The sequence below is a fragment of the Kwoniella shandongensis genome, chromosome 1 (assembly GCF_008629635.2).
Source record: "Kwoniella shandongensis chromosome 1, complete sequence".
Classification (NCBI taxonomy): domain Eukaryota; kingdom Fungi; phylum Basidiomycota; class Tremellomycetes; order Tremellales; family Cryptococcaceae; genus Kwoniella; species Kwoniella shandongensis.
Genome location: NC_089287.1, coordinates 724,768 through 750,834, shown reverse-complemented (window position 1 = coordinate 750,834; position 26,067 = coordinate 724,768). Strand labels below are relative to the sequence as shown.

Sequence of the window (26,067 nt, the reverse complement as noted above, 5' to 3'; positions counted from 1 at the left end):
ACTACCTGTGAGCACAATGGTGAGCTGCTTTCTCTATCCTCGTACGATCAGGCAGCTCACCTGCCACTGCTAGACCCTGGGATGCAACGCTCCTCTGTCTACTCTTCTACACCTAGTCGATATCACTATACTCCGTCCCCTCTGCGTCGTCGCTATACCCCGTTCCCTTATCGACTTCATCATCCTCTTCTTCCTCTTCCATCTCTGCGTACACGTGACTCTTCTTCTCGTTGCCATTGACAGCGCTCTTCCTTCTCGGCCTACTCTTGATGACCTGCGTCTCTTCACCCGAGTCGAGTCCCATGTCATCTTCCTCTTCCTCTGCAGGTGAAGTTGGAGTAGTTGCTTCCGGCGAGGCAAGTGATGTCGACTTGCTGAGTGGTTCAGGCGAGTCTCGCCACAATGCTCGACCATTACGAAGTGCCGGAAGGATGGTCTGCCATCGCGATCCGGTTAGCTTCCTGGTCTTCGGGGACTTGTAACCGAGGAGGAAGATGGTCGAGCTCACATTATGATATAAATCGTGAAGTTCAGTCCCGCTCAGTCCTCCTTCTTCATCTACACCTTTCTTCCCTTTCGCTATCTTCCCTTTGGAGACGATTCCACCAGTTCCAAACTTCCCAATCTTCTTGCTCAATTCGTGCCAATCACACGATTTGGACGCTTCGAGCTTGGCAACGATTATCTTGAGTACGAGTTCCTTGTCTACGTTGAGTTCGAGATCTTTAGTTGATTGTGGTGCAAGGTTGCGGTCTGGAGAAGGTGAGGTAGAGGGAATTCGGCCCTTGTTCTTCTTGGAGATGGTGTTCTCCTTCATTGACTTCCTTCCTTTGGATCCGGTCGAGTTTTTGCTGGTGGAGGTGGTGGAAGGACGACCGTAGGTCTTGCGGGCTCTGGAGGGGGGCATTGTGCAGTCGGACAAAACAGACAGAACAAAGAGAGGGTTGTCGTACTGAACGCTATTAAGCGTGATAAATACTTGATAAGCTCGCAAAGAAGATATAAGAGAGAGAAGGAAATGATGTGTGAGGATGGCAATTGGATGATGTCAGCCGGTGTATACCATGAGGAAGGTGGTCCGTGCGTCGCAAATATTTATGCGCCCCAAAGGGATGTCTCGTTGTCAAGCTATCTCGGACCGTATGGTTACGGCCCTTCGACAAAGCACACACTACCTGTATCGGTCACGATTAAAAGCTTGATACTGGACAATGACATTGTCTATAACTTGTCCCCATCTCAATTACACCTTTCATACGCGGTCGACTTGTAACAAGTGTACTCGACCAATTGATCGCGCTTCTACGATGCCCAAAATCGCCAAGCAAGACAAGCTCGCCCCGAAGCCCTACGATCGTTCTTCGTCAACCTTGGAGGAGTCGAAGCAGCCCACTTTGAACTTTGCTCCGGTCAAGTACACTTCTGGCCGAGTTGCAGGACCAAAAACGAAAGGGAAGAAAGGGGAGTATGACAAACAGATGTTAGTGGCTCTCGTTCTCAAGGTGAGTATCGACTTAGACTAGGTCCCTTTCGCAAACACATGCTGTAGGATACATGGTCGAAAAGAGGGGAGATGACGTGAGCATTCTTAGAGCGCGAATGATATCAAGTGGGATGATCTAGCATTCCGAATTGGAAAGACTTCTGTCCGTGAGTCGCTGCTCCACAACACGATCACAATGTCCAACGCCAAGATACCGACGATCAATTTATGAATCACCGCTGACACCCTTTTTGCTATGTCTGGTGTGGTCGTTGATAGAAGGTAAAGACGTTTGGCGCAAAGTCATTCATCCAGCCTTGATCACCAACAGGCCTTGGAACGTGAGCGGCAAAGGATGGACTGGCGAGATGAAACTACAAACTCTGATGACTGTCTTGGAGGTGAGTGAAGGGAAGCGAGCTCGATTCGTTCGACTGGGATAGTCTAGGCGATTGGCTGATGTGAGAATTGTAGGCCACGAATCCCGATTGGCAAAGCATGACTTCTGCTTTCCCAGGCAAGAGCAAGTCTCGTGAGTACTTCACTTCATTCCTCTCGCACAGAAACTAGATCAATAAATCGTGGTGAGAGCGAAACAAGGCTGACGAGACACACGTATTGCGCACTCTTACAAACCGAAGAGATTCACGATGTTTGGCGAAAGATCATCTTCCCACGTCTCAAACGAGGCGAGACCATTGAGTGATCGGATCAAGCCATCAGCATGCACGTCTGGAAGGACCAGGGGGGTTTCGGCGGGTATTTCATGGACTCGGTTTATAGGCCAAGTCGAATGATATAGGTGATCTTGGTCTGTTAAGACAGGGATGGATGGTGTTCTTTGACCTTTCGACACCATGGCAGTCTATGAGGAGCTGAAGGAATGAGTATGCTGCTCAGATATGCTTAGAATACGGGCGACACCGCCTGTATGATACTATGCGACTCCGAGTCTAAGCAGCTCAGTCTAACGAGTCCTCATGTCCGCACACAAGCTCCGAGACGCGTGCGCGCAAAGACAAGTCCCCCCTTTATCAGCAAAGCATCTCATCTCTCAGGCATCAGTAGTAGTCGAGGTGCCTCTAATTGCGAATAGTGTGTAATCACAACGCAGTCTAATTCTTTCGAGGGTGTTGGTGACGATACGGACCCCCCCTCTGCACCAGTTAAACATGCCCGGTACTTGGAGTTGTACGGTGGAGGTGATTTTTATACGATAATATATGGAGACTGACGTCATTGTTGCGCCACTGTTCATTTCTTGGTGCTCCTCTTCTCCACTTTGGGACAAAAACGTCCGAGAGTGTGAGAGTGAGAGAGATAAGCACGAGTACTACTACTACATGGTGTTTGAGAAACAACTTGCTATCATCTTTCATCTTTCCATCCACACCTATCATCTACTGATATAAATTCACGAAACAACACAGACATAGACATAATGGCGGCTCCTTTCACAGCACCCTCAACCTCCAACCCACCTACCGAGATCCCCGATATCACAGGGGCATCTTCCTCGTCAACTTCGTCGGTTGTCCCTCCCAAACCTGTCACTCCAGCAGAGGCGATCCCAGTCGCTCCTGCTTCGGCTTTGGACCCCATTGCTGGTGAACCCACCATCTTGGACAAAGCCAAGGACTTGGCCAAACCTGTAAGTGCTTCATGCGACCGCATCGCAGTCGTGATGTAATTCCTTTCATCGTGCTGACGTTGTGTTTTGTTCTGGTTCCCATCAAAGTATCTCGACAAAGCGGAACCGTACCTTGCCAAAGCACAAGAGACGACAAAGCCTTACGTCGACAAGGTCCAAGAGGCTACAAAGCCTTATACAGACAAGGCGGCTGCCAAAGCTCAGGAAATCATCGACAAGATCGAGGTGAGTCCGTGCCCGGGCCGGCTGTAGTACTTGCTTTCCAAGTCGTTGTTTGGAGCGTGTACTGACTGCTGGATGTACTACAGGGCAACGCACCTTCCACATCTGCTACTCCCACTAGCGCTGGAACCGTCGAGAAGTCCGTCGACAACGCTTCTGCTACCGCTGCTGAGACAGGAGAGAAGGCAAAGGGTCTCTTCGAGCAAGGTCTCAGTGCTGTCCAGGTGAGTTGTGTAGCTACACACGCAATCAAAATGCAATGCTGATTTAGATCCTGGAATTCCTCTAGTCCACATTCACGCAGATCACACACACCATCGACGAGAAGACCGCGTCTCCTACGCACCCCGGCCTCATCACCCAGGTGACCAACGCTGTTCACAAGGGTGTCGAGAAGGCCGAGCATTTCCTCAACGAGGTGAGTCTATCTTCCTCCGTTTGTAGCGCTATTGTGCTCCGAGAACACTCGGCTGATACATGTTCGCGAACACTTGCAGGCCGCTGACAGTAACACTGTTCCCGGACAACCGATCAACGCTGCCGTCCCCATCACGGGAGACATTCCTATCGTTCCTAGTCGAGCGCTCTAGACATCCCTTAATCAGATAACTTTGAGGGGGGGGAGTGTAGTTTGAAAGATTACGATAATGTTATAGTGGTTCCGCGTTGTGAAATGAAGGTTGTCGATCTAGTAGATTCAATACGAAGATGAATCGCAAAGTACGATGGCTTTCTGTATCTGTGTGGATTGGGCTCGCACACAGCAACGTAGAGACAAGGGTGCTCTGCCTCTATCCGTAATTTCAGCAGATGGTGATGTTTATGACATGTCCATACGAACACGAATCATTCGCTGATATGTGATGATCCCGCATTTATCTGTGCACATGAGAGCACCAAGATCATATGCCAAGACATCACCCATGGCAGACCGATCGTCACCAAGAGTCTTCCAAGGCGATGCTTCTGTACATGTTCCTCGATGACTTTACAGTCAGTTGTCTATCTGTATGCAATCATAATCATAAATGAAAACAATACCCAGCCATGACGCGTCTTACTGCGTGTGTATGTGCGTGCGGGTGTTTTTGCCTTGTTGCGGTGTTATACGGCGTTATTGTAAAAACCTCTCTCCCGGTTGACGAGTGCCACTCTCAGTATAGTGAGTATGGGTCAGTCATCCCTCAGCTCACTCACTCACCGCTAAAGGCTCGCTGCTGCTGGACACGGCGCGCTGTGACACCACACCACCAGTCCACACATCTCTCATCTTGTCTTGTCTATTCACCATTCTCCACACATAGACATCATACACCTCGAATCGATTACGATACACTGTTCAGGACTATACGATAAAGAGAAAGAGACGAGAGATAGAGAAACAGGGGATACAAATCGAAAGGAGGTGAGTAATCAAATCTTGTCAACCCATTCAATCAATCAATCAATCAATCTTCATCCAACCCAAAAACCCGGTTACACTTCGGGATTGTTTGCAAGATTGGGGCAACCAACTCCAATCCAACCCAACACATCCAACACTTCAACACGGATCGTGCACTCTTCTATCATACTCGGCCGGGTCTCCACTTGCTGGACTCGACTAACTCTGCTCTTTCCAATTGTAGAAGCATACGAACACTTCCCTCCTCCCCACCAATTTAATCCTCTTCACATTCATCGCCCCCCTCGGTCCGTTGACGTCGACATCCCACCCTAGCGACCCGCATCGTCCGTTCGTCTGTCCGTCATAAACACCCATCCTCTTACAGTACACCTCTCTTTGCATACATCAACTTCGTGTGTCTCGTCAAGTCGTGCAGAAGTGAGTTGAAGTGCACGTGAAGGATTTGGAGAAGAACATAAATAGATTCAATAACTCGACAAGTTCAACGTGAGTCATTGTTACTCCCCCTTCTCACTCCATGTAGTCTCCCGCCCTCCCACCTGTGATAGTCTGGGATCTAGAACAAAGTCACGGTCCCACTCGGTTGCGTGAAGTGGTGGTATCCCGTTTGCATCCGGTAACGGATCTTGGCGCCACCCATCCTCACTTCCTATCACCTTAACTCTCGAACTCCATTCAATCCATTCACACCTGTCAACGACCCCGCTGTGGATATAATGCTGACATCTCTGGTGACACACAGACAACTTGTCCATATCGAAGCATCGTCCTCCTCCCACCTTAAATAGATACTACTCCACACATCATGGCCGATCCCACCAGCGAGATTGATCTTGACTCCGTCATCGACCGTTTGTTAGAAGGTGTGTAGTCTTTTCCTCTGCCTTGCAACCCCTTCATCCGATTTGTTGATTCTCGCGAAGAGAGCTGGAGGACGAGAAACGATTGTGCGGACTCAGCTGACCTTGTTCCTTTTTGCGCTGCTCAGTCCGAGGTAACAGACCCGGAAAATCTGTTTCATTGGCAGAATACGAGATTAGATACCTTTGTACAAAGGCGAGGGAGATCTTCATCAGTCAACCTATCCTACTTGAACTCGAAGCGCCCATCAAGATATGCGGTGAGTTAAAAAGCATTCTGCCTAGTGCTTGCCAACTGGTCACTAACTTATAATGTTTCATTCCCAGGTGATATCCATGGCCAATACTATGACCTTCTCCGACTGTTCGAGTACGGCGGTTTCCCTCCCGAAGCAAACTACCTCTTCTTGGGTGATTACGTCGACCGAGGAAAACAATCCCTCGAAACCATCTGTCTCCTCCTGGCCTACAAGATCAAATACCCAGAAAACTTCTTCATCCTGAGAGGAAACCACGAATGTGCTAGTATCAACAGGATCTACGGGTTCTACGATGAGTGTGAGTCTGCAATGTCACCAGGCGTGTTTGCGAGGAGTTCCGGCTGATTGTGCCCGAATCCATAGGCAAGAGACGTTATAACATCAAGTTATGGAAGACTTTCACGGACTGCTTCAACTGTTTGCCCATCGCCGCCATCATCGACGAGAAGATCTTCACCATGCACGGTGGTTTAGTGAGTCACGTCTGCACTGTTACTGTAGCTACAATTGCTGATCATCGTCTCGCACAGAGTCCCGATCTCCAAAGCATGGAGCAGATCCGACGTGTTATGCGACCGACAGATGTTCCCGACACTGGTAAGTGCTCTACTTCTTTATCGTCTGGATCGCGATGCTGACGCTTTATCCTTAATAGGTCTCCTCTGCGACTTGCTCTGGTCCGATCCCGACAAGGATATCACAGGGTGGAGCGAGAACGATAGAGGTGTTTCTTTCACCTTTGGACCGGATGTGGTTTCGCGATTCCTGCAAAAGCATGATATGGACTTGATCTGTCGAGCGCATCAGGTCGTTGAGGACGGTTATGAATTCTTCGCCAAGCGACAATTGGTCACCCTTTTCTCTGCACCTAATTACTGTGGCGAGGTGAGTCACCATGATCAGCACTTGTATATTTTCATCAATACTAATATTGATGATACAGTTCGACAATGCCGGTGCGATGATGAGTGTGGATGACACTTTACTCTGTTCCTTCCAAGTGAGTTGCGGCTGTCTAAGGCCCACAGCTTTGACTGTGCTGACGGGCAACTACTAGATTCTCAAACCCGCCGAGAAAAAGGCTCCGAAATACGGCGGATACGGTGCCAGCGGACGGCGTCAGTAATCTCGTTCTTCTATCTTCCTTGAGTCCGTTATTTTGTCCCATCCCCTTGTCTCTGTGTGAACACAACGTATCAAAAAACAATGAGAGAACCGGCCGGCTGTGCCCATGCCCATGCCCACGCTCAATCTCCCCTTTCCCTCCTCCTCCACAGACACACTCACTCACTCACTCACTCACTCACTCACTCACACTCCTGGGCGGCGCGGTCGATCGGAACGAACGTTGTGGACACAGACTTGCAGAAGGGCTCATGCTGACTCTCCATTTTGGGTTGTGTAGCGGCTGTAACTCCGCCCAGAAAGGGTAAAGGCGGGAAAGGAGGCAAATGAGCATGATAGAATGTATGATTTTGGTGTTGGTGTGTCCGAGCGAGAGCGCACGCGGGAGCGTCTATGTGAGGTGGCTGTGTGATCATATATAGCGATGAGAGGGGAGGTGATTGGGATGGAGGTGTCTGTGTGTGCGATGATGATGAGCGATGGTTTCTCTACTCTCTAGCTCTCTCTCTATTCCTTTTCCTTCTCTGCAATTTCAGCAATTTCCATAAATCGAGATGTACGAATTTGGCGTTTGCATCTGGTGTGTTTGTGTTTCTTTGTTTTGCCTCTGTGTTCGCGTTTGATGTTGCGATGAGTGCAGGGTTAGGAAGTCTTCACATCAAGCATCACGGAAACAGATTCTTCAGAATCATGATGATCTTCAAGCATGTGTAAAGTCTGTTGATCTGCGTTCGCACCTGCTTGAGAATTAGTATGTCCAATCTAGTCCTACAGTCACTAGTGGAAGGAGGGAGCCAGCACAGAAAGCAGATTGTTCAGATTGCAAGCACTCGTGAAGCATGTGAAAGACTGTATCTTTGCGTGTGCATCTGCCTGGGTAGGAGCAGTTTAGTACAGCAATTGCAAGTGGAGGAAGGTTATATCATGGGAACAATTATATATAGAGCTCTTCAAGCATGTGCATGTGCATGTACATGTGCGCGCCTGTGATGGTCATAGTCATAGTCGTCTTTGTCTTCATCTTCGTCCTCGTCTTGGCCTTCACTTTGTACGCCGTAAATAGCGGAATGTGATCGAAGTATTATCACCTCCACCCTAATTTGTATGACTAACCATCTTCCATTATGTCTATGATGATGACGCGACGAGCGCTCTGGTAACCTCACTATGACTGTGGATCTGTGAAAATTTCGTCAAGTAGTCCAGTCCCCCTTACGCAGTCAGTCGCCGCTGTGCAGTATGCACAGGACAAGCTAGGTGAGAGACTCAGAAAACGGCATTTGTTTAGTCACCTTTCCCCTGTCGTCGAGGATTGAGGATTGAGGAGGGTCCGAGTCCGAGACAAAGTTTACTGGATTTCCGAAAAGATCGGAGTGTACTGTATGTCACAACCTTGTTTCTCGGAAAATCTATGCATTGCTTTACAGCGATGAGACGTTGATCTTATGATGATGATGATGATGAAGGTTATGACGAAGCTTGCTTCGTTCGTCACCATCTTTGGGTCATGCAGCAGTTAAGATGTGAGACAGTCTAGTAGAGGTCACATTTGGAGAACGAAGGACGAAGTACTGAGAGCGGAGACAGTTCCCAAGTCTGGAATGGGAATTGGAAGACCTGCCATGCATAAAGCGAAGCCATTCTTCTTCGGTCACTTCACCAACGGCATCACTTACGATACCTTACCTGTACTCGTAATGAAAAGCATAACCAAAACAAGAGACAAATGCCGAGATTTGTCTGTATGAGGTCGGTCGGTCGGTGGGTGAATGAGTTACTACTACATGCATCTTGTCTACAGTATCTTTCTTTGGTGTACTGTGGTACATGTACAAGTATGGGTGCGTGCCAAAATCTAATTGAAAGAGGAGGAAAGAGATCTAGGGAATACCGACGAGGCATTGCCGCGCTAGGTCATTTCTCGTAAGGTAACCCCATCTTATTATTCCGGAGTTCGGAGGTAGTGAGGAATGTTGAGTGCAATAATGGTTGACAGGAAGTGCCAAGAGAATTGTATTCTGTGGGTATGCTAGGTAACGGTGCAGATTGCTGACTGTCAGTACAACAGACAATATGCATGTATGCTAGAGTAGATGTCAAAGCCAGCTTGGATGGCTGCAGTGACAATCATACTTTATGGAGGACGTGCATGAATAGCGTAGCAGTACATCAGTGACTGATCATTGCACTGAGTGCACTTGCATATAGCCTCCGTGATACAATATGGAAGAATACAAGGAGGACGATCTGAATGATTCAGGTCAATTGTCCGTCGGAACAAAAATTTTCCCTTTCCCTTTTCCTACTAAGGCTCGATCATTTCTCACTACCACATGCAGCTGATGCAGTATTCCCTTTACCCTGTGTGTACACATACACACCCTTGCTCGGCCGCGGTTACTTACTGCACGCAATGCAACACACCCACACCCACACACACACACACACACACACACACACACAGTGCACACACAGACACACACACACAGCCAAGATGATGTACGATGATGACTGTTATATATTTTTTCCGTCTCAAACCTCCACTTTTGACAAAAAGAAGCACCAAAAAAGCACAGTGACAACGCTCACTCACACTCACACCGTTCACTCACTCACTGCTGCAAACGCACGCACGCTAGTAGACAACAAAACTTTGTCATCGGGATTACCTCTGTCTCTTGCCATAGCCTTGGTCTTGGTCATCATTCATCATTTCAGATCTTTTCATCAATCAACCCCCGCATAACCGACATCGACATCAATCAGTCGTGCATAACTCAATCTCAATTGCAGATACAATCGTATTTTGATTCTTTTTCACTTTTCATCACACGACCACACCGACATCGCACTTCGACAACAAATCGGCATTCAACTGTCCGTTACCCGTCGTCGACCTTTAAAATTGATTTTTTAGACTCAACGGAACCAACACAGAAATCGATTCCGCTCCCAGTCTAGTCTAATCTAGTCAAGTCTATCAACGACAAGCAAGGCGCCTCTCAACGCACGCACGCACACACACACACACATACACCCCAAAGGACTGGTAGCGCATCCTTAGATTTTCGAAACATCGTCATCACCACATCAAGCTAAACGCAGTAGTAGATCTCATTCGTCATTTCGGTCTTATATTACAACTCGTACCTATCCACACGGCTGCTTAGCAGACACCATCATAAGTATTGAAGACCTCTACGAACGATCGGACACCAAAGGAAGACAGAACGATCGCCTACACTTTCGCGTCTTTCACTCTAACGACACCAACCACCACCACCTCCACTGCGATCAAAGCTTCTCGAGGTAGCCTCCGCGGAAATGTCTATTGTGGGCGAAAGCCAGTACGGGAGCTTAGGACGGGATGGGAACGGAGAAGGAAGCAAGCATTCACAAACCCAATCATCCACTCTGGATCCTCGATTCCCTTATGCCAACCTCCTCCATCCAGGTCCAGGAGTCGGTGTTCAATCACCTCAAATCGCAGGAACAAGCAGTTATTCTTCCCAACAAACCTATTCAACCACCGATCTCACCCCTACTCCCACTTCGATCTCTGCCTTACATCCTGACAATACTCACGCCAACGCTCAAGCAGCCAGAGCAGCCGCAAGATCGACACATCGATCCCATCCGTATCAACATCCTTCCAAAGCGGAGATCTTGAGACGACATTCAGCTTCTCAGTCGTATTGGGACGACCCTAGTCCAGGCAACAGCACAGATGATAGCAAACCCAATCATCCCCAATCGACCGGTGGTGGTAAAGCGACGCCGACTAGCGGGAGAAGCGGACAGAAAAGAAGACAGAAGTATACCAGGACAAGAACGGGTTGTCTCTGTTGTAGAGCAAGGAGGATAAAGTGTGACGAAGCAAGACCGGTGTGCAAGCGATGTGTCATCGCAAAGAAAACGGTGAGCTGCTGGATTTCCCTTTTTCTCTAATGGTTCGGTAGTTGACTGTAATCTTTCTTCGTGATGTTCAGTGTCAGTATCCCGATTGTGGAGAAGAGTCGAAAGGTGGAAGGTCAGGTAAAGGGTCCAAACATAGTGGCTCGGACGAGAGTGAAGAGAGCGAGGATGATGGAAGACAGAAGTCATCCCGTCGAACATCAGATGCATCGAAGGACAGAAATTCGGGCTCGTGAGTTTTTTTCGAGCCACACCCGCTACGAAAGATCTCAACAGACTGACCGCTGCATATCTCTAGACCGCCTGATCACGTCGGACAAAATGGACAAAGGAATGATCTCGGATGGGACGCATCTTATGTCGGTGACCAAGGATACCAGGGCTCAACCCTTGGTATGGGTCTCGGCACTTCCACTGCAACGGCATCCGGATCTTCAGGGGTGAATGGTCAATCTTGGAGCTTGTCCACGGAGACGGGAAAACAAGAATGGTCAGCGGAACAAGGTGGAACTCCAATGCTATCGACACCAAATTGTGGGTATCTGCTGCTTCGTATCACATCTCCCTGCTGATCTGATCCACCCTGCTCAGTTCTCCTGCCCTGGTTCCCCACGGTCGAGGAGAGGAGTTTGATCCTCCATTACTGCGCCAATGCTGCTTCACTCATGATGGCTATTCCGAGTGGTCTCAACCCTATGCTTGCTATCAACTTGCCCCTCGCCTTAGACTCGCCCAGAGGTATGTTGATCTCATCTGCTCCTCTCCATTTCCTGGTGACTGACCGTTTCGTGTACAGGAATGAACCCTTCGGCCGATGCTCTTCGAGTCGCACTTCTCGGAATCGGCGCTATTCACCAAGCATTCCTCCTTGCGCGATCAGGAGTAGCTACCAGCCAGACCGCAGCGATGTTTCAATACGCTAGCACCTTGAGAGATACAGGCAAGGAGATGGTCAGAAGGGCTGTCGCCGCTGGTCCTGGTGTATTCTCCGATGCTGCACTTGGTGCTGGTACGGCTCTTGCGACCATCGATATCTTCTTCGGAGGTGCAGGTTGGAAGGAAAACTTCAAGCTGGCTAAAGACATGGTTGCTCTGTGAGTACCGAGTTTCTGGCAGACTGTGCGCAGAACACCGGGCTAATCAAGATACCTGTTACAGACGCGGAGGTCCTGCGGAGATGTTGAAGAACAGTACACCCACAAAATTGACCGAAGGCGTGACGGTCTCTCCTGCACGATTGATGCTTGAGATCTTGGCAATTTACGAGACTTTCGGTATGTTCACACCCTGAGTTGCGGTACTTTCACGAGGGTATACTGACTTGTTGGTCCGATTAGGCTGTTTGACCACTGGTGAAGAACCCACCTTGATTAGTGATCGTTGGGAAAGCTGGTGGCTGGAGGCGAGTCGATCCACATACGAGGAGCATTCGGTGGAGAAGCAATTTGGCAGTAAGTGGAGTCTCAGTCTTTTTGCTTTGCACAATGCTGATCGGAACGTGTGTGTAGTGTCCCGAGTCATGGTCCTTCTCTTTGCCCGGCTTACTCGACTCATCTCTCGTGTGGCCAAATCGCCAGTCTTGATCACCGAGTCTGACTCGCCCTTACCCCTTCCTTCTTCGGCATCAACCCCTGGAACCGGCATCGAAAGCGGTTTCACTCCGACAACCGGTAATCTCCTTCCGTCGCTAAACGGAAGCGTGATCCCCACTTCTCGTTCGACTTCTACGCCACTCTCGACCTTTGGCGAAGATCCTCTGGTGACCGAGGCCAGACAATTGAACAAGGACGTGAACGCTTGGATCGATAGTCTTCAACTCAGCACGCTGGAACATGAGCGTGTTCAGGTCGGTAACAGGGCTTATGCGCACGCTATGAAGGTGTGTAGTCCCCTCTGCAATGTTGGAGCGAAAACTGACGAACGCCTGATACAGATCTTGCTCCTTCGTATGGTGTTCAAGTATCCTCGAGAGGACGCAAGAGTCCAGAGCGCCGCTCAGCAAGTCTTGCAACATTGTTCTTGGTCCACCGCAGCGTTGGGCATGTCCATTGAGTGAGTGGGCTGCACAGTGTCTCCATAAGCAACAAGAAAAGTCGCTGACATTCCCTTCGTAGTTTGACTTGGCCTGCTATCATCGCTGGATGCTGCGTTGATGGCGCATCGAGACAATGGCTCTTGACCTTGTTGGAGGGATTCAAGTGAGTTGCCTATTCCTCAGACTAGAGCGGAGAGGCCTAAGCTGATCATACTACCCTAACTTGTAGAGCTCAATGTTGCTTCGATATCGAAACTGCTACGCGGATCATCACAGAAGTATGGCGAAGAGTGGATGCGGGTGAACCAAGAGCGGATTGGAAGTATGTTTGTGACGATCTGGGATTACAAGTCTTGTGAGTGATGCGGATCATTTCAGGTCTACATAGAAGAATTATTGAGCTGACTTATCTTTGTAGACTCTGTTAAGCTTGACCGATCGAGCAACGAGTATTGCTGCCCATTGAACCTTCTCATTATAATCGAAAAACCCATATATAACTTTGCATTACATTGTTCATCATTCATAAATCAACTTATAATCACCACTTCAAACGACGAGATCAACAATGTATGTAGCACTGCAGATCAAATTCAATACAACACGCATATGCATAGATAGGAACATAACTTGCATTGCTCGTACTCCCACATCTTCGCTTACCCTAAGCGATAAGCGACGCGACCAAACGCCCTTGCTCTCCATTAACGAAGATGCGATACATTTTGTGCCTTCAGATGGGAAGAGGAGTATCACTCATTTGATACACGTTTCCCACTTGTAGATAAATATACAACCCTCTTCTCTGTAAGACTGCGTACAACTCTGATCCACCTCGCTACGCATTACCACCGCCAGCGCCACCTCTCAATTGCTCAAATAGCCCATCTATATCTTCCCTACTGACCGTCTTTCCACTTTCCGCATGAGATCTGAGCATGTCATTGAGTCGATCCCTACATCATCATTCCGTACAAATTAGTCAGATCCACGTTGCTCTTGGCGCGGTAGTACATGGTGTGTAACTTACTTTAATCTTTGATAGCCATGTAATGCTTCTATCGCTTGAACTCGAGGGAGAGAACCAATTACTCGATTCGTAACTTGATCAATCGTTTCGTCTACGAACGTATCATAACAATCAGCACTCAAAGTCCAACATGGCTGACACATGGAGAGATGGACACACCTTCCTCGTCATCTTTGGGTGGCTCATAGATCTCTTCGTCCTCCAAAGGGAAAGGCAGACTAGCGATTGTTTCGACCTACGCATCGAATCAGGCCAGATTCAGCTGATAGGTCGCACTATTACATAAACAGGGTCAGACAACTCACGTCGAGAGTCGCTTTCAGCTGATCACGTATTCCGTTGGCAAGGAATATATCGCCTTTTCCTTTCCATTTCCATTCTGACCCATCAGGCGCTGTTTCGGGTTCTGCTGCTTCGACTGAAGGAGCAGTGGTAGTCTCTGCTTCCTCCACTTTCGTCCTCTTCTTGCTCGGTTCGTCTTCTTCGTCATCTCTATCGTCCAGTGCCCGTTTTCCGCCCGCGACGTCTTCCTTGTGCCCATTTACCAACTTTTTTCCCGTTTCCTCCTTCTTTCCCACCACTCTCCATCCTCCTTGGTCTGTCGGCTCGATGATCATCCATCCTTCAGAGCCTGCTTTCGAAGTCACAAAGGTGTTGGACCGAACACACCTGGAACAGATCAGACCGTCGTACGTATCTGAGGGAATCAGCACGGCTGATTCTTCGTCGTCATCCTCTTCGTCTTCCGCTATGGGAGGTAGTACCTCGGGTCCTGTTACACTAGTCGGCTGGGTCGATGCGTCCGCTGGCTGAGAAGTCTCAGCGGGCTGTGTCGGGGCAGTTGTTGTCGCTGCTGCAGTCGAGCTCTCGGCTGCCGTATTTGGTGATTGCAAGTTCAAGCATGTCTCATGGAACCAGTCCTAGCAAAGAGACATCATCAATATCAGCTTTCTCTACTACTGTGCCTGAGGTAGAAACGGCAACCAAAAGCTGACTCTCATCCACCACACTCACCTCACAAGCAATACAACATATCATAGCCTCCGTCTCAGTCTCCGCATCATATTCTCTCCCACATCTACAAAACTTCCCTTTGAAATTCTGCGTGTACACATTCTTCTCGTTAGGTTCTTGCGGTTGTGCTTCCGGTGGATTCAGATCACATCGTCTTCCTTTTCGGAATGTTGTGGCCGTGTTGGGCTCGGGTTGAGTGGAAGTGGTCGGACAGTCACAGCGGAATGAACGACGAGTCCAAAGTTCGACAAGGCGGTGCTCTGCGTGAGAGTGATAACATGTTCAGCTCGGTGATGGGAGGTATGACGCGATGTTATTGTAGCATGGCTTCACATGGAAACTCACCCGCATGACATGATATAGAACATCCGTAACAGACCCCTTTCTCACCACAATCTGCGTGACCTTCTCGTCAGCTACAGCACAGAACGAGTATTGAGTGTACAAGGCCAGCTCACCAAGACATGACCAGACAGACTGCCGCAAGTATCCCTTGTTGTAAGTACACTCATCAAAGCTGTATGGTAATGCCTCCCTCGCTTCTTCTGCCATACGATCAGACGTATCGATGAGGGATTGTAAGGTGATTTCTGAGGAAGGGGGTTGCGAGGCTAGGTAGTTGGTGGGAAGGAGAGTGAAACGAGCGGTAGATGTTGGTGATGCCATGATGGTGAGTCTCCTTTGCCGTTGGCGTTCGATGAGCAGGGTGAGCTTGTCAAGCGGAAAAGAAAGAGAGCAGGAAGTGGAGGAAGGTGGTAAAGTACAAGGAGATATTGGAATAATCGCTGTGGAATGACGCGAACGCGCCGAGTGGAGGTCATAACATTCAACCTTGCCACTAATAAGCGAGCTTATCACTTTGCACCGTAATCACACGTGTTACATCCTCCGCCCTATTTGCTTCCGTTGACCCCTTCGTTGTTCACGAGTGAACACAATACCTAATACCCATCTTTGCCACCTTTTCCAACTTGATTGACATTGACATTGCATCTCCAAAGGATATTGTTTCAACAAACCATAAAAATGCCTCGATCACCACGAAGGTCCCGTTCGCCCGAACCCAGACCATCCGGTAGTGGTGCTGGAGGTACTTCTCGCAGGGGATATCGAAGTCCATCCCCTTCTTCTTCTTCTCGGTACGATAGATCTCATGCTCATCCTACGAGTTCTTCGACAAGACGTCCTGATAGAAAAGGTTCTTCTTCTCGATACGATGACGAGTATTACTCGTCTTCCCGTGATAGGGACAGGGACAGATATGGTAGTAGAGATGGTGATAGGGATAGGACGAGGGACAGAGACAGACATCGTGGTGAGGATGATCGTGATAGACGAAGGGATGACCACCGAGATCGTGATCGACGTTCTCGTCCTGATGATAGAGACTCCGCATACGACAGACGAAGGGAGTCAGACCGAGACAGAGATAGGGATCCTCGAAGAGGGGAATTACAATCGAACGGACACGCTTCTCGTTCCCCTGATCCATCTCGACTACCTCCTAAACCTATGACGGCGGTCCGAACTCCCTTGACAGCTGCAGATAGTCCCGCCGGCTCACCTGCGCCTGAGACTGAGGAAGATAAGAAGCGAAAGGCGAAAGAGAGATTGGAGGCATGGAAGAAGCAAAGAGCGTTAAAGGAGGGTAAAGCAGCTACGCCAGATGTAAAGTCAACACCGGGAAGTCCAGCTCCGCCACCACCATCACGGAGTGAGTCCGTTACTTGTTTGTCCTGTAATGTACCTTGCTCATCAGCTGTTGCAGCTACTGGTGGTCTACCTCCTAAACCTTCCGCGCCGACGGCTTTCTCCCTATCTCGAATTGGTTTACCGTTAAAGGCCGGACCAACTCCACTCAAACGATCTATCGCTTTCGACGAAGAAGAAACGTCTGATCGAAAATTGCAAAAGCTCGACTTACCAGAAGTCAATCCGGAAGTCCAAAGCGGTGACGCAGCGCAGGTCGAAGCGGTAGGGGACGATCTGGCCGTCGCGGAGCTGGAGGAACACGAAGCGGAAGATGTTAAGCCGGACATCAACGGTACATCAGATAAGATGGAAGTGGACAAGAAGGAAGATGTGAAGGTAGTCGCAAAGGAGAAAGAAGAAGAAGAAGAGGATCCATTGGACGCGTTTATGCGAGAGAACGTACAGCAGGTTGTGGATGTGAATGCGGCCGACGCAAAGCGATTAGGACTACGCACCGCGGGTGATGAGAGCGACAATGAGGAAGAAGTGAAGGTTGCCACCGAGGATAAACTGGCAGAAGCAGAAGCTCTCTTGCAGTGAGTCACTTTTAATCGGCATCTCCTTCGAGCTATATACTGATGATGTTTCGTAGACAAGCCGCAGCCAAATCTCGAAAGAAGGATCTTCCAACTCCTGATCACTCGAAAATCGATTATGAGCCATTCCAAAAGGCTTTCTACCATCCTCCTCTCGAGGTCATGGAGATGGACGAAGAGGAGGCAGAACTTTTGCGACTTGAGATGGACGGTATCAAAATCCGTGGTACAGATGCGCCACGGCCTGTAAAGAACTGGGGAGCGTTCGGTCTACCAACTGGCTGGTGAGTAATTGCCTTCATATCAACCTTTGCCACATTTGACTGACATCTTCGTAGCCTCGACGTGATCCGACGCCATGGATGGGAAACTCCCACTTCCATTCAAGCGCAAGCTATCCCCGCAATCATGTCTGGTCGAGATGTAATCGGTATCGCAAAGACAGGTTCAGGAAAGACTATCGCTTTCCTTTTGCCGATGTTCCGACATGTCAGAGATCAGAGACCGGTCAGCGGTGGTGAAGGGCCGATTGCAGTGATCATGTCACCAACTAGAGAATTGGCGTCTCAGATCTACAAGGAGTCGCAGGCGTTCTACAAGGCGCTTGGATTGAGGGTGAGTGTCTATGTTTTTGCTGATTGCGAGTTTGTGCTGATTGGATTTCTTTTAGGTCACATGTTGCGTGGGAGGTTCCTCTATTAGTGAAGACATCGCTGCGATGAAGAAGGGAGCGGAGATCGTTGTGTGCACGCCTGGACGAATGATCGACCTTCTCACCGCCAATAACGGTCGAGTAACAAACTTGCGTCGTGTCACATACATTGTGATGGATGAAGCGGATCGAATGTTCGATATGGGTTTCGAACCTCAAGTCATGAAGATCGTCAACAATGTCCGACCGGACGCGCAGAAGGTGCTCTTCTCCGCTACTTTCCCTAAAACCATGGAATCGCTCGCTCGACGAATCCTCGTCAAGCCCCTTGAGATCACTGTCGGTGGACGTTCCGTCGTTGCGCCAGAGATCGATCAGCGAGTCGAGGTTCGAGATACCGACTCCAAGTTCACTCGACTGCTGGAGATCCTCGGTGAGATGGGAGAAGCACACAAGGAGGAAGACGATTTCAGATCGTTGATCTTTGTCGACAGACAAGAGTCGGCCGACGATCTATTCCGAGAACTCCTACAGAGAGGATATGTCTGTGCATCGCTGCATGGTGGAAAGGAACAGGTGGACAGAGACGAGGCCATCAAGAACTTCAAGAACGGCGATGTGCCTATTATAGTGGCTACGTCCGTTGCCGCGAGAGGTTTGGATGTGAAAGAGCTAAAATTGGTTATCGTGAGTTGACTTGTTATCGCTAAATAGACACGCGGCAGACCACGGGCTAACGCGATGTTCTGCAGAATTACGACTGTCCCAACCATATGGAGGATTACGTTCACCGAGCAGGTCGTACTGGTCGAGCCGGTAACACCGGAACGTGTATCACCTTTATCACGCCCGAGCAGGAGAAGTTCTCTGTCGACATTCTGAGAGCATTAGAGGCGAGCAAGGCCTTCATTCCTGATGATCTGAAAAAGATGTCCGATAGTGAGCTGGCATTTCTGTTTTATGGTCACGGGACGCAAGCTGATGATGATTCGCTCTCAGATTTCCTTGGCAAGATCAAATCTGGAAAAGCTCGAGCAGCCGGAAGTGGATTTGCGGGTAAAGGTCTGGAGAAACTTGAGCGAAAGCGAGAGGAGAAGGATCGAGCGGAGAAACATACATATGGAGACACCTCTGAGGCTCTGTCACTGGCATCTCGAGAGGGCGCTGTCATCCCATACAAGCCCAAAACGACGAACGAGTTCAAGGTCCCGGAGAACTCACACAAGGGAGAGGCCGACTATACTTTCACCGAAATCAAGGTGGAAATCGTGCATGGTCCTGCTCCGGATCGGGTTCAAGCCGCTGCACCTGCCTACAACTCGAAAGCAGCTATGGCCGCGTTACCTGCGCAAACACTTGCAGCTTTGGAGCGAGCCAAAAGCGAAGGACGACATGTCGACGCTGCCAACCTCGCCAAGGTGGTTGCGAAACTCACTCAATCGATCGAGCTTACCAAAGCTGAAAAATTGGGATTGGCTCAACCTTCCAACGCACCGAGATTGGGTCCAGGGGCAAAGACGAAAGACCCCGACGCGACGGATTATCATGCTTTGTTCCCGATCAACGATTATCCTCAAAAGGCGAGATGGAAGGCTACGAACAAGGAACAGATGACTTTGTTGCAAGAAATTTCGGGAGCGAGTATCACGATGAAGGGTGTATACTATCCGCCTGGGGAAGAACCTGGTGCTGGGCAAGAACCCAAATTGAGCTTGTTGATTGAGAGCAATGATGAGATGAGAGTGAGGGCCGCGGTGGATGAGATCAGACGAGTTCTGGTCGAGGGATCCGTCCAAGCATTGAACGTGAGAAATTTAGTCTTGCCTTGTGACACGTAAGTTGTATCACATGCTGATGGGTTTTCGTTCGTTTGCAGAACGCCGACCGAGCTCCAGGAGCAGCAGCGAGATATAATGTATAAGGGAAGGGGAGGACATTTAATTGAAGTAAACGGGAGACGGACAGCACATCATCTCTGCCATCATTATGCATCCATACCAAATGTTCACGTATCTGTCACCTACACTGATCATCCTAATACCAACACAATCGAAAGGACTCGTTAAGATCACGGAGAAGTGTTACTTCACTTGCCGCTTCTTCGATGCATTAAGTGAAAGTGGAGGTGTTGTCGATTTCGGATCCGAGACTTTGTCTAAAAGGAGTTGCATCTGAAGTACATCCAACATCGTCCTTTCACTCTTCGACTATCAATCGCTCTCATCTATTTCACTCTCTGGGCGGTAATCACAAGCATGGCATCACAAAGACCACCATGGGTGGTGAAAGACCTAGCCAACATATTGGGCTTAGGTGAGCTACCTTGATCGAGTTTCTGGTTCAAATGTCGAGGAGATTGGCTGACGATATCATGAACCATCATCCTCTGTTGTCGCTGTCCTGTCAATAACAATACCACATTGCCTGCTCCAATATGTGTCGTGACGAATTTTCTGTCTTACTTACGATACAACAGATGAAGAGTCGGTGAAAGAAATGGTGGTGCCGGATTTGGAATCGTACACCCATGAAGCGAGACTTCGAGTTCATCTTCAGGTGAGTGTAATATGATTATCAATCGTAGCTAGTCCTTTGTGATCCTCCTCTTACCCCTTCCCGCTTCGCTACGTTCCCCTTATCCACTCTACCATGAGGGACCTGTCGAACATGCTTTGCTACTTAAGTGAATATGAACATCGCTGATCAGATATTTCGACCTATTTACAGGACTTTCTTGGCTCCAGTCCCCAAGCTAAGGCATTCACGACCCGTTATATCTCTTATCGATTCCCCTCTCTCGCAACCTCCTCTTCCTCCTCTGCACCACCTATCACCCTGACACCAGATCCTGCGCTTGACAAACCCAGACCCTCCACCACAGCTCGAGTACAAGGGAAATCGAAATCAACTAAAGGTACCGGTCCAAATTCCGGTACACAAACCCCTTCTTCTCGACTCGCTCCTAAAACTGCAACCACCAGTACAGCGGGTGGTGGTAATTTCTCACCTGACGCATTGAACGCTGCTTTTGGACCTGGTGGGAAGGTATATCAGAAGAATCGCGATGTGGACGATAGTTGGGGACGACCATCGTCTTCTTCCGGGTTTTCTCGTGGAGGATCAGGATCGAACACTCCTTCACATTCACATTCGCAAGGACCTTTACCTAGACAAAGACAAGCTGGAGCTATATCCATACAGGTTCAAACACCTCGAATTGATGGTTCTTCAGGGACATTGACTCCTTCTCTTGGGATCGGGATGGGGATGGGAAGTAGACCGTCAAGTGGCAAAGGGAAGGGTAGGAATGGAGGCGGTGGTGGACCAGAAAAGATTTGGGATAGACCGAAATCTAAAGAGGTGAAAAGATTGGAAGGGATGATAGAAGACTTGAGAAAGGTGAGAGAGGGCGAAGGTAAGGTGGATAATGGGGATAAGGTGTACAAATGCTTTTGTCAAGGTAAGTGTAGTTGGCGGGTAGGGCAGCTGGAGCTTGAAAACTGTCTTTGGTGTCTCGTCTCGGTCTAGAGTGTGCAGAAAAGTTGTGCTGACAGACGGCCTATCATTTGACCACAGCGCGAGTACACGAGCTTTCCATTTACACACCCCTGTGCCAATCATGCGGTCTCACAATCTGTTCTCTTCACCCTCCGCATCTCCCCTGTCCATCCTGCGCTGCTCCACTCTCTTCCCCGGCACAAATCGCACGGCTCATCCTCCGACTCGAGAACGAGATTGAAGAACAAGAGGGCAGAGAGGATAAACTCCGATTAGATAGAGAAAGAGCGAGATTGGAACGTCTCGCAGCTGAAGCTGGAGGAGGATCATTCCCCACCCTTTCGGGAGGAGGAGGAGGTGGTGGTGGTGCTTCTAACCAGCATAGTCAGCAGACTGGGGCAGGGGCAGGAGGTGCGAGAAAAGTGTTGACTATTGGTGGTGGAGGTGGAAAGGGGAAAGGAAAAGCAACGATCACCACAACGACATATCGTCCTGTCCCAGCTTCTGCTTCCGGATCTGCGACACCGGTCGATCCTTATGATCCACCTCCACCTTCAGATCTCGTACCGAGATTACGATCTCAGCCGTTTGATGCGACAAAGGTCGAGAAAGAATTGACGAAACTCTTACGGTGGAGAGAAGAACAAGATAGACCATGGGGGGATATGAAGTTGGAGAAGAAGGATCCCGTGGATGTGTGGAAGTATACACAGATGGAGGTGGTGGTCGTTACTCAAGAAGGAGGCGAGGCGGGGAGGAGAAGGAAAGGCAAATTCAGGAGAGGAGAAGGCGGTCGGGAGGTCGCCGGCGCAGCGTAGCCCTGCGACGTTAGGGAGGTCATTAAGCGCCGTCATGTTAGCGTATCGAGTGAGATCAAGTAGGATGAGCAAAAGGTTGTCGTCCTCGAGATATACAATACATGCAAGATATTCAATGTCAAATGTATATGTCGCGAAGGTGTCTAATGTCCAATTGGGATGGTATGTACAAACATAATGGTGATGCGCCGCCTCTCTGCGCTTGATGGACCCGAAAAGTGCCTTATCATTCTAACAATTAGGCCAATATCTCCTTCACGCGGTTTACTTCACCACCGTCTGGTCACTACGTCTATCAACAGCCCAAGAAGGAGGTATAGCCGGCCTCCTGCCCGCTTTCAGTGGCTCTCTACATCTGTTCAACTCGTAACACCTCTCTCTGATCCCTTTCTGCATAGCAGGCACTTTCCCCCCATTCAGAGCCACTTTGGCGTTCATCATTCCTTTGAGATCGCGATTGAGGTATTTAGAGAGTTGGGAGAGACCGTAAGTTAGTTTCATGTCGGATGGTATACTATGAAAGAGTGAGAGCAGGTCACAGTCAGCATCATGCAGGCGAGTGTGTCCACCGGTGGGGTTCATCTCTGCACTCGAGTGGGGAGACGAGGAATTGCGACGTACTATCGCTCGATTGGCGTCGACATCGCTCGGTGAATCGCGTCTTCTAGCTGAGTATAGTTCTGCGCATAGTAACCATACACATATGGTTCGCCCAGGCTCAATGCTGGACCATGTTGAGCGAATCTGAGTTCGAATTCAGCGTTAGTGATTTCCAGTACGAGTGAAAGCTGCTCTTTTGCCACTTACCCGCTGTAGAGATGCCATCCGTCTGATCGGTAGTCAGGATGAAAATACGGTATTACCACCGGTGTCGCTTGACACCTACGATGTGCGAAGGTCGACAATCAGCTATGTTACCTCTGTTAAGCCGGGTCTTACGCAGCTGTCCCACTCACAAAGCAGTATATACACTCGGACTGATAGGAGGCGCTCCCATCCCGACCATCACCTTCACACTGCCCACTAGAGCTTCATAATCTTCCCTCGTTTGTCGTCCCATCGATAGTAGACCTTCAGGGAGCGGTTTCCCTTCCTCTTCATTCGCTGTGAGGAGGAGGTCAAATCCGGCTGATCGTGAGAGGTTGGTCCAGAACTCTGGAGGAGAGACGTAATGATAGTAAAAGTATGCTGAAATAGAGCTTGTTCAGCTTGGCCTCGGTGGAGTATGCTTGAGAAGAAAGCCTACTTGATCGCTTGGCAAATACCAAGGCTGCATCTCGACGTGCTTCGTGGTGTTGCACGGGTAATCTTAGACAGTATTCTTCAATCGAGTAGGGCAGGTGATAGTGTTCTCCCGGAAGAGGCCAAGGTCTATCATTGCGCAGCGATTATCAGTTCAACAGCACTCTCGGCGTGGAATGTGTACTTACGTGGCAATCCATTCCTGACCCAGCGGCTGGAATGACCACTCTCCATCTTCAGTCAAGCCCCACCAGTAGTCGTTGTTGGAGACCTCTTTGGGTCGAGCACCCCACTGTGAAGTTTCGCTGTCAACATATAGTGGCTGATGATGTCCGGAGGCGGTGCGAGGATTCACTCACATAATCAACGATGTTCATCGCCCATAGCGGAATCACGCCCCTCTCTTCGTCCGGTACACCAATCGACAGATCTTCCCCACCCTCCGGTGGCACGTAATGTTCCTTGGCGACACATCGAGGATCGGTGATACAGGTTATCGTGTCGAGTTCTCCATTCCACAGAGTAACACTGTGTGGCGCACCAGATTAGCACAATCGGAGCCCGTCGTTGGATGGGTTTTGGTATTACTCACTAGACGTCTGGTAACATTTCTGCCACTTCGACCCAGTTGACATAAGGTCCTACCGATATGTAGGAGTATCCCAGAGTAGCCATCTGCTTCACCTGTCCGAAGCAAACAATCTTCAACCTGATATCGCGAAGCTTCGGCAGAAAAAACTCACAAGAGAGCTTTGCCAAATGACTTCGCCGGTTGTAGAACCATCAAGCGTCTCGGCGGTGTACCACCACCCGGAGACGATTAAGGGTTTCTCGTGGCATTCTATGTAGGCTTCATGAGAGATCGGTAAGAAACATCGCGTGATGTTACGCAACGTCGCGATGTTATGGTCTTTCGTGAAGAACCAGTGCTCACTGGTGTGAAGGCAAGTCAGTACCGACGACAAAACTGAAAGAGCCAACTGGGAGTCCGGGATTGCAATTTGAAATGCTATGTGAGAGAGGTCCGAGCCACTCACTGTTCTCCCTTCTCTTCCCTGGCCAGTACTCGCTGAGTCTGCCGATATTGTCTCGCCTTCAAACATCCTACCGGGTCATTCTCCTCTCTCCCGGCCGGATCCCATCCTTCGCACTCCCTACTCTCTTTCTTCTGACCACCAGAGATCAGATGTTCGGATAACTCTTCTCTCCATCGATCAGCTTGATCTTGTCCCCAAGACTTGACACGTCCAAGCTTATTTCTTGCTTCGGAATGAAGGCCGGGATGAAAGAAGGAGACTAGCGTCAGAACGATCAAAATGGACGAAAGGAGTGGGAGAAGGGTACGTCGTTGGAAGAATCGTCTGACACGAGGGGGAGGAGGTGTGTGGTGAGAGGAATTGGTGGGTAGAGGAGTGTAGGGGTTTGCATTTCCGAAGGAGATTGGCATTGTTAAGATTGAAGTTACCCCCGGGTATCAGTATCTCGAAGACAATTCGGTCGGGTTGTGAGTAAGTTTATATGGTTGAAATTGGGGAAGCGTTTGAAGACGTTCGATCACAAAGGGGGTCAGCAGAAAGGTAGCAGGTCAGTGCTTTGCGGAAGGGGTGTCATGGACGTCCTTTGGATTGAGCATTGACCTCGCTTCGTTATTTGATGATCCTTGCGCAACCTACAAACACAGAAGGCCACACACACGGACCCATCAAAGATCTTCACACGCACAGATCAATCATCAATTTCCCCTTTTCGTCTTCGATTGCTGCTTCAGACCCGTGCTTTGAACCACAACACGACCAACCGTTGCCTATATTGGATGTTGGATGTGGTAAGGTACTACTACTGGTTAACATCTTTCGCATCCGTGGAGTGAGATGTTTGAACATAGGTTAATGCCCACATATCGTAAGGCTTCGATTGCAATCGACACGCGTCAATAAAACTGGTGTATTGGGCCGCTGTGAACTAGACATGGACACACAAGGTTTGAATCGTCTGCGTGTCATGCCGTATCGATGCAACTCACACCATCATGCATCCGCAAACGAAAAAAAAGAAGACTTGGGAGGGGAAAACTAAATGAATACCATGCCATTACCAAGCAACAAATCCTAGACTACACCTAATAACACCCCTTGCAATCCATCCACTAGAGAGTGTGCCTGCTTCCACCATATACATGATCCACTCTCTTGGAGAAGAAAGCCTGGACCAATCTAATGGGTGTAATAACGCATTGCCTAGCCAGTGGCCAACTACGCTATCCGAGCATCGCATCGCACTATAAAAGGTCACGATAATCGGGATTCTGCTGAACCTCCCGATTCTGGCTATATATACCCGAGGATGTTGGTCTTGGTAGTTGTCATTCATGACACTCTGATCTACCTCACAACGGGAAGTTGCTCCTGCAACTTATGGTATATCCCAACCGAAAAGGGTCTCACCCCTTTTCCAAGTCAAGTCGAAAACCTTGCACCCCTGGCAGGAATCGAACACTCGACCCGAGAATCCCGATTGTTATGTAATAACGCATTGCCTAGCCAGTGGCCAACTACGCTATCCGAGC

At 49.3% G+C, this 26,067-nt stretch overlaps 9 protein-coding genes across 9 annotated transcripts; 6 read left to right on the top strand and 3 right to left on the bottom strand.

Annotated features, from left to right (window-relative positions):
• Positions 1 to 112: 112 nt before the first annotated feature.
• CI109_100265 (uncharacterized protein) lies at positions 113 to 817 on the bottom strand (the record flags this gene model as incomplete). Its single annotated transcript, XM_032003071.2, has 2 exons — positions 113 to 436; positions 509 to 817. The coding sequence occupies 2 exons, from the start codon at positions 815 to 817 to the stop codon at positions 113 to 115; spliced, it is 633 nt and encodes a 210-aa protein (XP_031862878.2).
• A 490-nt stretch (positions 818 to 1,307) lies between these two features.
• Positions 1,308 to 2,189, top strand: CI109_100264 (uncharacterized protein; the record flags this gene model as incomplete). The annotated part of the gene is made up of 5 exons (XM_032003072.1): positions 1,308 to 1,502; positions 1,593 to 1,650; positions 1,763 to 1,884; positions 1,958 to 2,015; positions 2,125 to 2,189. 5 exons carry the CDS (start codon positions 1,308 to 1,310, stop codon positions 2,187 to 2,189), a joined length of 498 nt encoding a protein of 165 aa, XP_031862879.1.
• Positions 2,190 to 2,924: 735 nt separating this feature from the next.
• CI109_100263 (uncharacterized protein) lies at positions 2,925 to 3,946 on the top strand (the record flags this gene model as incomplete). Its single annotated transcript, XM_032003073.1, has 5 exons — positions 2,925 to 3,134; positions 3,222 to 3,359; positions 3,443 to 3,580; positions 3,646 to 3,774; positions 3,854 to 3,946. The coding sequence occupies 5 exons, from the start codon at positions 2,925 to 2,927 to the stop codon at positions 3,944 to 3,946; spliced, it is 708 nt and encodes a 235-aa protein (XP_031862880.1).
• A 1,623-nt stretch (positions 3,947 to 5,569) lies between these two features.
• On the top strand, positions 5,570 to 7,010 carry CI109_100262 (serine/threonine-protein phosphatase PP1; the record flags this gene model as incomplete). The annotated part of the gene is made up of 8 exons (XM_032003074.2): positions 5,570 to 5,627; positions 5,753 to 5,884; positions 5,952 to 6,182; positions 6,248 to 6,357; positions 6,415 to 6,481; positions 6,540 to 6,769; positions 6,828 to 6,884; positions 6,942 to 7,010. The coding sequence occupies 8 exons, from the start codon at positions 5,570 to 5,572 to the stop codon at positions 7,008 to 7,010; spliced, it is 954 nt and encodes a 317-aa protein (XP_031862881.2).
• Positions 7,011 to 10,333: 3,323 nt separating this feature from the next.
• CI109_100261 (uncharacterized protein) lies at positions 10,334 to 13,318 on the top strand (the record flags this gene model as incomplete). Its single annotated transcript, XM_032003075.2, has 11 exons — positions 10,334 to 10,927; positions 10,999 to 11,156; positions 11,223 to 11,458; positions 11,516 to 11,662; positions 11,721 to 12,018; positions 12,083 to 12,198; positions 12,262 to 12,375; positions 12,433 to 12,803; positions 12,858 to 12,976; positions 13,039 to 13,122; positions 13,189 to 13,318. 11 exons carry the CDS (start codon positions 10,334 to 10,336, stop codon positions 13,316 to 13,318), a joined length of 2,367 nt encoding a protein of 788 aa, XP_031862882.2.
• A 479-nt stretch (positions 13,319 to 13,797) lies between these two features.
• On the bottom strand, positions 13,798 to 15,669 carry CI109_100260 (uncharacterized protein; the record flags this gene model as incomplete). The annotated part of the gene is made up of 7 exons (XM_032003076.1): positions 13,798 to 13,915; positions 13,990 to 14,080; positions 14,149 to 14,224; positions 14,295 to 14,909; positions 15,004 to 15,263; positions 15,349 to 15,399; positions 15,462 to 15,669. The coding sequence occupies 7 exons, from the start codon at positions 15,667 to 15,669 to the stop codon at positions 13,798 to 13,800; spliced, it is 1,419 nt and encodes a 472-aa protein (XP_031862883.1).
• A 360-nt stretch (positions 15,670 to 16,029) lies between these two features.
• Positions 16,030 to 19,864, top strand: CI109_100259 (pre-mRNA-processing ATP-dependent RNA helicase PRP5; the record flags this gene model as incomplete). Its single annotated transcript, XM_032003077.1, has 8 exons — positions 16,030 to 16,717; positions 16,772 to 17,291; positions 17,348 to 17,575; positions 17,630 to 17,906; positions 17,962 to 18,630; positions 18,696 to 18,882; positions 18,943 to 19,748; positions 19,820 to 19,864. The coding sequence occupies 8 exons, from the start codon at positions 16,030 to 16,032 to the stop codon at positions 19,862 to 19,864; spliced, it is 3,420 nt and encodes a 1,139-aa protein (XP_031862884.1).
• A 334-nt stretch (positions 19,865 to 20,198) lies between these two features.
• CI109_100258 (uncharacterized protein) lies at positions 20,199 to 22,259 on the top strand (the record flags this gene model as incomplete). The annotated part of the gene is made up of 4 exons (XM_032003078.1): positions 20,199 to 20,256; positions 20,420 to 20,499; positions 20,671 to 21,403; positions 21,520 to 22,259. The coding sequence occupies 4 exons, from the start codon at positions 20,199 to 20,201 to the stop codon at positions 22,257 to 22,259; spliced, it is 1,611 nt and encodes a 536-aa protein (XP_031862885.1).
• A 264-nt stretch (positions 22,260 to 22,523) lies between these two features.
• CI109_100257 (uncharacterized protein) lies at positions 22,524 to 24,948 on the bottom strand (the record flags this gene model as incomplete). Its single annotated transcript, XM_032003079.1, has 10 exons — positions 22,524 to 22,773; positions 22,881 to 23,003; positions 23,067 to 23,141; positions 23,216 to 23,447; positions 23,506 to 23,630; positions 23,690 to 23,793; positions 23,861 to 24,029; positions 24,094 to 24,185; positions 24,245 to 24,434; positions 24,539 to 24,948. 10 exons carry the CDS (start codon positions 24,946 to 24,948, stop codon positions 22,524 to 22,526), a joined length of 1,770 nt encoding a protein of 589 aa, XP_031862886.1.
• Positions 24,949 to 26,067: the final 1,119 nt, after the last annotated feature.